The 14131-nt window shown below is 44.4% G+C and overlaps 1 protein-coding gene across 1 annotated transcript in view; it reads left to right on the forward strand.

Moving 5' to 3' along the window:
* The window catches only part of LOC147635076 (protein FMP32, mitochondrial-like), a 46649-nt gene extending 34426 nt beyond the window's left edge, over positions 1–12223 (forward strand). Inside the window, exons 8-9 of the mRNA XM_086804352.1 lie at positions 11694–11767; positions 11886–12223. Coding sequence (XP_086660478.1) covers positions 11694–11749 — 56 coding nt within the window. The 3' untranslated portion in view covers positions 11750–11767; positions 11886–12223. The remainder of the gene's footprint in view (positions 1–11693; positions 11768–11885) is intronic.
* The last annotated feature ends 1908 nt before the right edge of the window (positions 12224–14131 follow it).

Genomic DNA, 14131 nt, shown 5'->3' on the forward strand with positions numbered 1-14131 from the left:
TTGAACCTCAGCATGAGGAATGCTGTTGAACCCCTCAAGTATCAGGAACTTGTTGCTCTCTTACTACAAGAGGAGCAAATGAGGAAGAATATGAATATGAACACAAATGCTGAACAAGCATTTACTACAGGTCAAAAGGGGAAAGGAAAATCTCAGCCAAAGAGTGCAAATCAAAATTCAGGTGATGGTGGTTCTTCACAGGATACCAAGAAAAGTGATGGACAGCCCAAGAAGAAGGGCAAATGTCATTACTGTAAGAAGCCAGGTCACTACATCACGGAATGTAGGAAGAGGATTGCCAAAGAGAAGGCAAAGGAAGCTGGGATGTCTGTTAATGATGCTCCTAAAGCTCCTCCAGAGACTGCTTCTTTTGTTGAGGACAGGGATTACTGTTTTTTTACATGCAGCTATGATGCCTCTTGGTCTTCACAGGCACTCAGTTTGACAGAGCATGCATGTACTTGGTATTTTGATAGTGGTGTCTCAAAGCATATCACATCTCGCAGGGATTTGTTTAGTCATGTTGGCCCTGCCCCTGTTGGCAAAACTGTTCAATGTGCCAACAATGCTTCATATCCAGTGTGTGGCATTGGGGAGATTCAGCTTACAGCCATTGATGGCTCCATTCTCCGCCTTACAGATGCCTTATATGTACCAGGGATAAAGAAGAATTTGTTGTCCATTTCTTCTTTAGCACATTGTGGAATGCAAGTCCACTTTGATGATGATAAATGCATGGTCAGAGACAAAGCAAATGCCTTGACCTTGATGCTTACTGGTACATTATGTCATGGACTTTATGAATTGGATGCATTTCAGCCAGTGGATCAGTTTGCTTATCATGCATTCACTCTTACTCCAGCTATGGTTGATGCGGAGTTATGGCATGCTCGCATGGGGCATGTAAATTTTGGCAGTCTTATGCTTATGCAGCGACATAATATGTTTACAGATCTACCTCTTATGGAGAAGCCTCTAGATCACATTTGTGAAGGATGTATTTTGGGAAAAATGCACAGGTTTTCCTTCCCACGTGATCAGGCTCTAAGAGCAACTGCAAAGTTGCAACTTATACACAGTGATCTTTGTGGTCCCCTCAGACGAAGTCATTAGGTGGTTGCTTTTATTTTGCAACATTTATTGATGACTTCTCACGTATATGCTGGGTCTATCCTTTGACACAGAAATCACAGGTATATGATGCATTTTTGGCCTTTGTAGCACTTGCTGAGACAGAGTCAGGATGCAAGGTGAAGACTCTCCGTTCTGACCGAGGGGGGGAATATATGTCACATGTGCTGAATTCCTTTCTTGGGAGTAGAGGTATAAAACATCAGTATACTACTCCTTACACTCCACAGCAGAATGGGGTTGCAGAAAGGAAAAATCGGTCACTCATGGAGATGGCCAGATGTATGCTAAAGGCAAAAAGACTACCACATATCTTTTGGGTGGAAGCAGTAATGTGTGCTTGTCATATTTTGAATCGATGTCCCACAAAGGCATTGGTTTCTATTACTCCTTTTGAGGCTTGGCATGGCCGCAAGCCTTCTGTATCACATTTTCGTATCTTTGGGTGTCTCGCATATGCACACATACCCAAAGAGTTGAGGAGGAAGCTTGATGATAAAGCCACAAAATGCATTTTTGTTGGGTATAGCCGTGAGAGCAAGGGCTACAGGTTATATGACCCACTATCCAGGAAGATATTTATCAGTCGGGATGTGATTTTTGATGAAAAATCAGAATTATCCATGGCTGGTTATGAGGCAAATCAGGCTGAAAATGATGTGTTTGAAGGTCTACTACCCATGGAGTTTCATTCCACAGTTGGTGATCCAACTCATGAGGGTACTGGACAGCCAGCAAATGATGTAGGTGGTGCAGAAATTCAGCAGCCAAATGAGCCAGAAGCTGAACCAAATATGGGATAGCAGGCACCACAGGTCAGACATATACCTAGATGGTATTTGAGGACATTACAGGACAGCCATTTAGAAGGTCCTCTTGCTGGTCGTACTCGTAGGGAGACAAGGACCAATGAGCATGCACACATCATGGATTTGAATCTGGTTATGGCAGCCAGTTTACAGGATGATGATGAGCCTGATTCATTTGTGGATGCACGAGATAATGTGCATTGGAACAAAGCCATGCAGGATGAGATTGATTCTATTAAAAAGAATCAAACATGGGATTTGGTTGATCTGCCCAAAGGCAAGAAAGCCATTGGTACTAAATGGGTCTATAAGTTGAAAAGACATGCAGATGGATCCATTGACAGGTACAAAGCCCGTCTAGTTGCAAAGGGCTATGCACAGAAAAAGGGCATTGATTATGAGGAGACATTTGCTCCTACATCCCGTATGTCGACACTTAGGTGTGTCATTTGCTCCTACATCCCGTATGTCGACACTTAGGTGTGTCATTGCATTGGCTGCACATCGTGGTTGGGTTGTTCACCAGTTGGACATAAAGACTGCATTCCTACATGGGGACCTCGAGGAGGAAGTTTATGTATTTCAGCCCATGGGATTTGCAGAACATGGTCATGAGGGGAAAGTATGCAGGCTGAAAAAGGCCTTGTATGGTTTGAAACAAGCTCCACGAGCTTGGTATGCAAAAATAGATGCTTTTCTACTCACTCAGGGATTTGTGAACAGTCCATCAGAGACCACTTTGTATGTGAAGAAAGAAGAGACAGATCTGCTGGTCATCAGTCTTTATGTGGATGATCTCTTGCTCATGGGATCAAATGATGACAAAATTGCAGCATTTAAAGAAATACTGCAACAGACATTTGACATGTCTGACTTGGGCCTTGTACATTACTATTTGGGCATACAGTTTGTGCAGGATAACAGAGGCATTGGGTTGTTGCAATCACGTTATGTTGCTAAACTTCTGGAGAAGTTTAAATTTCAGGATTGCAAGCCTATTAGTACTCCTATGGAGCCTGGGATGAAACTGTCACTACAAGATGACAGTGTTTCCTTTGATGCCACTACATATGCTCAGGCTGTTGGGTGCCTCATATACTTGTGTAATACAAGGCCAGATATTCAGTATGCAGTCTCTCAGTTGAGCAGATTCATGCACAGCCCACGGTTGTCACATTGGCAAGCTGTGAAGCGTGTATTCCGTTATTTGCAGGGTACCTCGTCTCTTGGTTTGCTTTATCCTGAAGGGGGTGACATGCAGTTACATGCTTACAGTGATTCAGATTGGGCTGGTGATTTTGATACCAGACATTCCACTAGTGGGAATTGTTTCTTCCTTGGCGCTTCATGCATTTCTTGGCTAAGCAAGAAACAGACCACAGTGGCCACTTCATCTTGTGAGGCAGAGTACAGAGCAGCCTACACTACTACTGTTGAGTGTGTTTGGCTGCGTCGTCTTATGACTGATATGGATATTTCAGTGGAGGAGCCTACACCTATCTATACTGATAGTCAGAGTGCCATTGCTGTGGCCAGGAATCCTGTGTTTCATGCTCGCACGAAACACATTGAGATTCACTATCATTTTGTTCGGGAGAGACTCCAGGTAGGAGATATCAGTCTGATCTACTGTCCTACAGATCAGAATGTGGCAGACATCTTCACTAAGGCATTACCACGTCCGAAATTTGAAGCATTCCGCAATGCTTTGAATTTGTTTCCTTTTGGTGGATGATGTACAGTGATCACATATCACTCCAGGGGGGTTTGTTGGGTTTTATGCTGTGTATGCACCCAGAGGAGTGCTAGTGATCATCAGTAGGTTACTGGGGCACTTTTTACTTCAGTTAGTGGAGGTTTTTTCCCCAGTTTAGTTCATTTTCACTTATATGCAGTTTATAAGTGTTTTGGTCCACCCGGCACATTTATGGCCGGTCATGTGAACACTTATCCTTTAGGGGTCACTATCATGTGGCTTGTACTTCACTTTTTCTATCATTGAATAGTACAGCAGTCGTGTTCACTCCTTCTGCTTGGTTTTCCACGCCTATTTGCTTTCTGTAAACCCTAACCCTAACCCTGTCCTACCTTCAAGACTTTGTGTGATAGGATTCTACATCTACGCATAATTCCGTTGCATGTTACACTTGGTCAGGTGTGCATTGTCTTGCACATGAAGCAGTGCCCATCCCTATTGCGAGTCTCCCTTTGGAATGATGTGAGGCGTTTTGGGTGTTTAGCTGGTACCAGGCGTCTGTGTAGATGCATGTAGATTGTAGGTAGGAGAAGGGGGCAGCCTTACCTCAGGAAGGGATTGAGATCCCTGGACTAGGAGACTGGGTAGGCTTCAGGCCACCCAAGGGGGCCAAGATGCCCAAGCCCACTGGCCGTTATTGCTAAGGGCTTGTTGTCTGCGAGGCTTGGGCAGTAAGACGACGAGACCTAGATGGGCTATGGGCCAAGTCGGCCAGCCCACAGGCCTTGGTCAGCCTGTCAACCAATATCCAAGCAAGCTGACAGCATGGGCAGGCCAGCGCAGTCCCAGGCAGCAGTTGACAACAGCAAAAAGGTGGCCAGCAAGTGTGTGAACAAACACATCATTAAATGTATGGACAACAGGTCGCGGGAGGTTTAAAAACAGGCCGATCCCTGTATGAGAAAACAGACCAGCATAAGTAGAGGCTATAAATAGCATAGGCATGATATTTATTTGTTTATCTTAGCATTCACAAAGGGAAGAAGTCTTCCAAGTGCCAAGACAACCAAGGAGAAAGCTCTCAGCCAAGGTGAAGGTGAAAGGTCAAGAACCAGAATATTGTTTACAGATTTGCATCATTCTTATAAAGCAAATACACCATTTGTGGTGGGGGCTCTACAGAGGGTATTCGGGACCCAATATTGTGTCCTCCCTCTCTCTATATTTTTGCACTTGTCTCTCTATCTTGTGTGTTATCTTCGTCTCGTGAAAGATTGCTGAATTTTGTCCATTGAAGTTATCGATTCTACCGATCAAGCTTCCGCATGTTGCAGGCTACTTGGCATTGTACAAAGGTAGGAGTGTATCAAAGATGTCATGTGAGTATACATTTTGTTGTTTTTTGCATAAAGGCATGGGTTGAACTGAATTCTCAACAAAGACAATATCTCTACTTATCAAAATCCGCTTTTGGTGGGATGGTAAGAGCCTATATCCTTTGCCTTCTGAGCTATATCCCACAAAAATACATTTTACCGCCTTATCATCCAACTTATTGCGTTGTTGCTGTTCAAGCACAAGAGCATAAGCAAGACAATCAAAAACACGCAAATGAGCCATAGAGGGCTTCTTGTCATTCCAAGCTTCATGAGGGGTAATTGTTTGCGTGGCCTTGGTGGGGCATCTATTTAGCACATAAGCACATAACTGTGTCTAACTAAAACACATGAGGAAAATCTTGGCCTTTAACCATGCAACGTGCCTTCTCCATGAAAGATCGCAACAAGTGCATCCCAAGCATGCTTCACAGTTTTACATGAGGGAATATGAAGAATAATGATGCTTTTCATTGAAAGCGCTACTAATGCATGTGTATCCTTGCTATCCCACTTGGCTTGTTCTGTTGGGAGGTGGGGAGGTGGATACGATAGCTACATTAGAACTCATATCACTATCCAAAGTACTTGTACTATGTTGTGCTGCTGGCAAGACAGGGCGTGTCTCAATGTCAATAACAACATTCCAAAGCCTTTTGGTGACAAATACAGGGCGCATTATATAGGACCACAATGGGTAGTTGGTCCCATGAAGCTTACCCTCATCGGAAAGCATCTCATGTACATCACTACCTGCCATTCAACCTTTAAATAACTAATCTCTAACATAGAATGTAAATATCCCAACTACTTGCAGGTATTGTCAATGCCTAATGAATGCAACCGATATGTTCTCAGTAGATCATTGATGACGAAGGAAACCTATACAGTAAAACATTGCAAATTGTAGAGTGTGGAAACAATACTTGGCAAGAATGCAGAAAAATTGATGATAATGTTGACGATGTTGTTGAAGTTGTTGAAGATGAGCTCGAAGATGAGGATGACCTTGTCTGCATACCAAATATTATTTTTTTTGTGAAGAATACCCAGAATCGAACAAAAATAGTTCGAACCGACATTTCGTTGGGATGCTTTTTGTGGAAACCTTACATTATGCGAATGAGCCTTGAAACACGTCCAAAATGCTCTGAAACGCGCAAAAACTTTGTTAACATAGTTAGCTTCACACTAAAGGGTATACCTTCTTCACCCAAGAGGATAGTTTAATCTGAGACAATCAAAAGAGAAACTCCAAGAGAAGATAAGGGGGTGAGAGCCAAGAGAATCAAAATGCTCTGAAACGTGCAAAAACTTTGTTAACATAGTTAGCTTCACACTAAAGGGTATACCTTCTTCACCCAAGAGGATAGTTCAATCTGAGACAATCAAAAGAGAAACTCCAGGAAAAGATAAGGGGGTGAGAACTTGCTTTGATACCAATTGTTGGAGTGGAGATCAAAGTAGCAACACACATATAGATGCAACAAGCAAGGAGAGATCGATGGAAGTACAACACTCAAAGTAGATTGATAAGAATGAGTGAAATACAAGTGAAGTAACATGAGAAGGTCACTTATATACACTCATAAGAGTGCGTAATATAAATGTCAAAATATGCAGCGGAAATGATAACCAAACTTGGGTTCACAAGAGCAAGTAGAGTGCAGAAAATAGATAGCACAAGAGACACAGAGAAATAGGCGTGTAAACTCTTCTCTATACACAAGATCCCGCACAAAACTGAATGATACAATGGTGAGGAGCATGGGGCCTATTTATATGCCCCATGGATGCAGTCGGCCAACGCATGAAGCTCTCCACGACTGCATAACGCAGTCGGCCAGCAGCAGATGTCTCCACGACTGAGTAAAACAGGTCGGCCAGCATAGAATATCTCCACGACTGTGTAAAAGAGGTCGGCCAGCATCAGCACCTCCATGACTGCAGAATAGGCAGTCGGCCAGCCATCATGGGCTCCTGCCAATCATCTGGCATCCATCCACACCATGGAAAAATGGGGAGAAAATACAGGGAGTGAAGAAAAATGATAAAACACCTATACAGGGCGGGCACACCCACAACAGAGGCCCTGGTGTATAAAAATAGACAGGAGATGACTTCTAACACCCCCTCTCAGCTCCTGGCTGTGAAATCAACCCAAGGGAGCTGGAGTGCTGCCTGAGCGTAGCGTGAGGTAGAGACTTCGTGAAGAGGTCCGCCGCATTGTCCTCCGTCGAACAATAAAGTAGCAAGATGTCACCAGCCAAGATCTTCTCACGTACAAAGTGATACTGTATCTCTATGTGCTAAGTGCTTGGTCCGGGCATGGAAGACCGGGTTCCGAGCAATAGCTATACAACTCTGGTTATCGCACTAGATGACTGTGGGCTCCTTCTGTGGAAACCCAATCTCGCCTAGCAGCCTCCGCAGCCACACAACCTCACAAGCAGCACCACAAGGAGCCCGGTACTCTGCCTCTGTCGAAGAGAGGGCAATAGTTGGCTGCCTCTTGCTGCTCCAAGAAACTGCTCTTGAGCCGAGGGTAAAACTGTGTCCTGAAGTAGATCTCCTCGTGTCTGGATCTCCTCCCCAATCTGAGTCACTCCAACCTTAGAGTCTGACTCCATCCCCTCCTGTGTAAAAGAGTCCTTGATCCTTCGTACTCTGTAGATACCGCAAGATCCGCAATCCTGTGTCCCAATGAGACTTCAATGGCGTCTGCATAAAAGAGCTCAACAGCGCCACGGAGAAGCTCAAGTCCAATCTGGTGTTCAGCAACAACCAAATCAATGAACCAACCAACTTCCGGTACTGCGAGGCATCAACTGGCTCACAAGGATCAGTAACGGTTAACTTTGTATTCGGGTCCATCGGCGAAGTAATAGGCTTGCAGTTCTCCATCCCAAAGGCCTCAAGCAACTCATGAACATACCGCTACTGAGAGACGAAAAAACCCCTCTAGGTCTGCCAGATCTCCAATCCCAAAAAGAAGTGGAGTAAGCCTAAGTCAGTCATCTCAAACTCCTTTGACAAGGTAGCCTTCGTCACTCCAATGTGCTCCACATGACTGCTGGTGAGAATGAGATCATCCACATAAAGGATGATAATCGTGACCATGCCGCGTTCTCGAAAGAGATACAGGTTAGGATCTGCAACCGATCTCTGAAATCCAGTCCGAACAAAGAAGGAATCAATCTTTTGATTCGAAGCCCTGGGAGCCTGCTTAAGACCATACAAGGTCTTACGCAACTTGTAAACCATCCCTTCTGATCCTGGAACAACAAAGCCTGGAGGTTGCTCAACATACACCTCCTCTTGCAGGTCACCATTAAGGAACGTAGATTTTACATCCATTTGATACACGAGCCACCTCTGAGAAGAAGCAAGGGCGAGAACGGTCCGAATCGTGGTCATCCATGCTGTCGGTGCAAAGGTATCCTCGTAGTCGATGCCTGGCCGCTGAGCATAACCTTTAGCCACAAGTCTGGCTTTGTGTTTGTCCACCGACCCATCAGACGCATATTTGGTCTTAAAGACCCATTTGATACCAATGACTGACCGTTTTGACGGCCTCGGTACCAACTCCCATGTGTTGTTCTTCTCGATGGCATCAAGTTCCACCTGCATGGCTTTCCTCCAAGTATCCTGGAAAAGGGCTTCCTTGACGGAAGTGGGCAGTGTGAATCAACTCCAATGGTTTCGAAGCCCGGCTGGAAGCCTGCTTCGGAAAGGATTCCTTGTGCTGCTTACCACGTATGCAAGAACTGCAACGTTCTTGCCTACTGCCAACATCTGGCAAGCCAACCATCATCTGGTCTCGGAAAGCTCGCCGCAATGCATCCACATTTAAGTGGCCAAAACGAAAGTGCCACAAATCTCCGACCTGAGAACCTGTCAACGAGGAGAGTGCAGAGAGCTTGTAGATACCATTCTCCACACCGCCTTCCCAAACAACCTGGCCAGTCTCACGGTCCCGTAGAGCAACTGAATGCTCCTCAAATTCCACCTGAAAGCCAGTCTTGCATACTTAATGCACTGACAGAAGATGAAAACCCAGAGCAGGGACATAAAGAACACGGGAAGCATGCTTGCCCCCCTTGCCGTCGAGAATAATCTCCATTCGGTCCTCACTATGTATCGAAATAGTGGAGTTGTTGCCAATAAAGATGCGACCTGACTGCCGTTTCAGATCCAAAAAGAAGTCACAGGACGGAGTCATATGCCTGGAAGCACCGCTGTCAAGAATCCATTCCCGGGTATCCTTCGCGGTGAAGCCAACTGCCTCCTCGCTTGAAGACGATGAAGCGTCGGAGTCCATCTCTAAGTGCATAAATGCAGGAGTCTTTGCAGCTGAGGCTGAGGAATCAGCACTCTTCCCTGCCCGCTTAGGACACTTCCTCCAATAGTGGCCTTTCTCGCCACAATCATTGCAGGATCTTTCGGCCTTCAGCTTCTCTCGTTCTGAGTCAGGCTTCTTCTCAGAAGACTTCTCCGGTGAAGCCTTTCCCTTGCCCTTATTGTTATTCCGGCCTTTCGACCGTTGGCCAGTTAAGGCCTCCGAACCGCCGCTGTGAGGAGGGTTCTCCTTCTGGTCCAAGACCATTGGCACAAGCTCCTCCCAGGTAATGGTGTTGAGCCTGCCACTCGTAATCAACGAGGAGTAGAAAGCAGCCTACTGAGTAGGCAAGTGGGACAGCAACGTGATGGCCATGTCTTCAGATGATATCTCCTTCCCAGCCTGGAGGATTTCCTGCTGAAGGGCCTGCAGCTTGTTAATGTGTTCCCGCATCGTCGAGGACTTTGTAGGGTTCATAACCCGCATCTGCACTTCCAAGGAGATCCTCTTCATGGGTGATACCCTGTTATAAAGAGAAGCCAAGTGCTCCCATATGCCTCTGGCCAGCGTCATGTGCTTTACATGATTGATCACTTGTGGTGTGCAATTGAGGAAAATAAATGACCGGAACCTGGCGTTGACACGATCCCACATGTGTGCCTGTGCCTCTCAGTCCTTCTTCATCGACAGTAACTCCCCTTCCTCTGCTTCCGGCCGTGGAACCCCGATGACGATGAAATTAGCAAGGTCATATGACTCCAGCACAGACTCCATCATAACCTTCCAGATGCCGTAATTGTTCCCGTCCAACTGACGGTCCACAGGGAACGTGGGGAGAGTCAGAATCTTCACATGCTTCTCAGCCATCTCTAGTAAATCTGCCATCGCGGGGATGAAACTGAAAAGGGTGGGTGGGTGGGAAAAAAAACTCTAAAACCTGCAAGTCGCTGTCCAGCACCTTAGCCCGCCTTCCTCTTGCACCTTCTCTTCCCGAACAGTCCAAAACAGTCCACCAATCAGCAATCTAACTATCCCCCTCTTGCTCAGAAAACTCCCAAGATCTATCACGAGCCTAGGGCTCTGATACCATGTCAAAATATGCAGCGGAAATGATAACCAAACTCGGGTTCACAAGAGCAAGTAGAGTGCAGAAAATAGACAGCACAAGAGACACAGAGAAATAGGCGTGTAAACTCTTCTCTATACACAAGATCCCGCACAAAACTGAATGATACAATGGTGAGGAGCATGGGGCCTATTTATATGCCCCATGGATGCAATCGGCCAACGCATGAGCTCTCCACGACTGCATAAAGCAGTCGGCCAGCAGCAGATGTCTCCACGACTGAGTAAAACAGGTCGGCCAGCATAGAATATCTCCACGACTGTGTAAAACAGGTCGGCCAGCATTAGCACCTCCACGACTGCAGAATAGGCAGTCGGCCAGCCATCATGGGCTCCTGCCAATCATCTGGCATCCATCCACACCATGGAAAAATGGGGAAAAAATACGGGGAGTGAGGAAAAATGATAAAACACCTATACAGGGCGGGCACACCCACAACAGAGACCCTGGTGTATAAAAATAGACAGGAGATGACTTCTAACAATAAATGGCTACGTAGAAGGATGTATGAGCAAGTTATGAAGCCACAATGTCCATATCTACAACTTGGACGGGCGCTTGTAAATGTTTGATGGAATACTTAGGGATTCTCGCTCCAAGAGCGTGTAGCAACAAGCTAGAATGAAATCCCTAATGATGTACTTTATAGGTGTATTATGATATTAAGCATTAGGCCATTTTTGAGACATTTTAAATTGTGGCAAATTCACCACAAGTTCTACAACCAGGTTCAAATTTTTATAAGAAGGGCACAAATCCTCTAAATTTCGTGCTTTTCAATTCTTTTTCCCCTAATGTGGAATTTTATTCCTTGGTGTATTTTATCACATTGTTCATGTTAAACATTGAAGTTGGACACATTCACTCTGTAACCTAGAAGTGGCCCAAGAAAGAAGTGCATTCAGAGCAAGTTGGGGTGATAGTCCATTCACTTTGTCTGTTACTGCTCAAAACACATGTACGTGTTAGAAAAACATTGTCCAAAAGAACACTTGAGCATTTTGTTATAATTGAACTGCACATAGTTTTTGAACTCCTATTCTAATTTGTTACGATCAAAACAGGAATAGATTAGTATCACTTTAGGTCCACATAATCAAGACCTTATCTTTTCTCCCATAGTTAGTTCAAAACTCATGTCAAACGAGGTGAGACGCATGGTATGACCGGTCTCATTTCTAACATATACACATATTTTTTCTCTAATTTGGTGCAGGTACAATTGTATCAGTGATTGCGCTTGGTCTTGGTTTACTGCGTGTTTTCAAATAAGTCTCCCCATCTATGCAGGTAGTGCATCCATCTGGAAACCGGGTTCTCTTATGTTGTGGAATGCTATGCTTTGTTGCATCTACTTCCTTTTAAGCAGTCCGCATTTGACAACTGTCAGTTATGTCTGCCATTTCAGGTCTCAGTTTTTGGTGTTGCAAAAGCATGACCCTTATTTCACAACAGGTTAAAACTCATTTGCAATAAGCCTTCTCCATACGATCAGGAGAATTTACCAACAGTGTTCAAGAGAATTGGATTTCAAATATCCAGTATATCTTGAAGTCAATGGTTGCAAGATAAAGCTCCCAATTTAAGGTTTTATGTTGCAGCTGATAATAGACACACTACATTCTTTTGTAAAATTCACAATTGAAGTCGTCACAAAATTTTTGGTGTAGCTTGGGAAAGGTATTAATGCCCACGTACTGAATGCCAAGCATTTGACCACAAGTTTAAATGAAACTCAGGGAGAAACAATGGACGCATTTGATTATTAAAGGTCAATAAACTGGTGTCATGGGAATGTGACATTCTATCATTTGTTGTAGGGTTGATATCATGACCTTGTACGTGTAGGCGCCCCTTGGTATGGCCCCTCTCATTCTCGTTTAGTTTAGGTTTACCTCCTCCGGAGCAGAGATCAGAGATCACGTAAATTGTTGACACGTTAGCCAGTGTTGCATATATGTACATTCTCGAGTCTCCAATTGTGACTAGACAGGGTAACTTCTATGTAGGCTCTCCAATATTGACCGGACAGGGTAATCTCTCCAAGAACCTGAGCGAGAAGTTTTTGGATCGAGCTAGGTGAACATTCTGATTATGAAAAGCAAGGTGAGGCAATGTTATGTGCGAAGTGCTACTGATGGTCGCTGACGATGCATTGTGGATATGGTGGTGGGTTGCGATGCGATGTTCAGCTCCCAAAACGGAGGAAATAAGAGGGAGATGGACCTTACCTTCAATAGTCACACTAGGGATAGAAAAGGGATACAGTATTAGGGCCTAGCTTGCCTATTTCCAAATCCGATGTGTTTCACTTGGCAACCAGACTGCACGTTTTGCTTTCTTGTATTTAAACATCTCCAAAGTTGTAACTGGTTGGAAAACAATTTCAAATGTGCTTCTCCCCTCTATCTCTTCGTCCTAAACAGAATGAGGAGGTGCAGACACTCTTGCATGAGTGCGTGGGCCCAATCCTAGTCAGGGACCTTACCTTGGAAAGAATTGCTGCTTGAGCACGTATTGTTTGCTCCTCAACACTATGGAATATTAACATGAAACAATATGTAAGCAGGGATTTGTCTGTGTACATAAAGATGACAATCAAAGTAGGAATCAAGATATGCAATGCTCAGTACACTATGCATGATTAAAATGAGATGCTTCAATTATCTAGAGCCAAAGATGATTTCCAAAACTAGATTAGAAGTATCCAACAAAGCCACCTTGAGAAGGACATAGTGGTCTCCAATGAGGAAATTGATATGATCGGAGATTAGGTTTTCTTTGGAGCTTAAGTTATGCTTCTTCAGCCAAAAGCATGATGTTATGAATGATTTTCCCTTTTGTTTTTCCCTCTCCTAATATAAAGAGAAACAATTGGACTGAATAGAAAAAGTGCACTGAAAAGTTGAATTCCATTTTTGGATTAATTTTCTCATGATAATTTGGACTTTCAAAGGGTTATTTTCATGAGTTTTTAGAAATAAATTGTATTGGATCTTATGAATATGGTGTGCGTCTCAGAGACGAGCGTGCTCGTCTCTGACCCCGGCTCGAAAAACAAAAACTTAACTCTTTGCACATGCATGTGCAATATCTCACTCTCTCTCTCTCTCTCTCTCTCACTCACACACACACACACACGCACGCACACACACGTGTATATATCGCAGAATGTAAGAACAACATCCTCTCACACTTTGCGAAGGTGTTGCCCTATTCGCTTTGCACATAGGTGTTTGCCCGTCCAAGTTATTGCGCATAGGCCTGGCCTTTTGCGCAAAGCATGCACCACGTATGCCCTGTGCACTGTGAGCCTAACTGTGAACCTTATGACTACCCCACACCATTGTTGCGTGCGAAGTTCCTTGCTGTGTGCTCTCGTTTGGTTGTGTGTAGCTATGTAAGTGACATACCGTGCCCACCTCAATACTGCTTACCCACCCTCGTCGCTCCCACCTAGCTATATGCCTTCTGTGTCTTTCTTTTTTAGTTTTTTTAGTGCCTCATTTTTTTTGGGGTGTGTGCGCGCGCGCATAGCAGCCAAACAATAGAAATAAAAAACCCTAAAAAATAGTAAAAAATCACAAACTATTTTTTGCGTGTTTTTGTTGATTTTTCTTTTGTTTTCATTATTTTGTCTTTGTCCCCATTTAT

Source organism: Cibotium barometz, chromosome 10, assembly GCF_041138505.1.
Source record: "Cibotium barometz isolate CiBa-2024 chromosome 10, ASM4113850v1, whole genome shotgun sequence".
Taxonomy (NCBI): domain Eukaryota; kingdom Viridiplantae; phylum Streptophyta; class Polypodiopsida; order Cyatheales; family Cibotiaceae; genus Cibotium; species Cibotium barometz.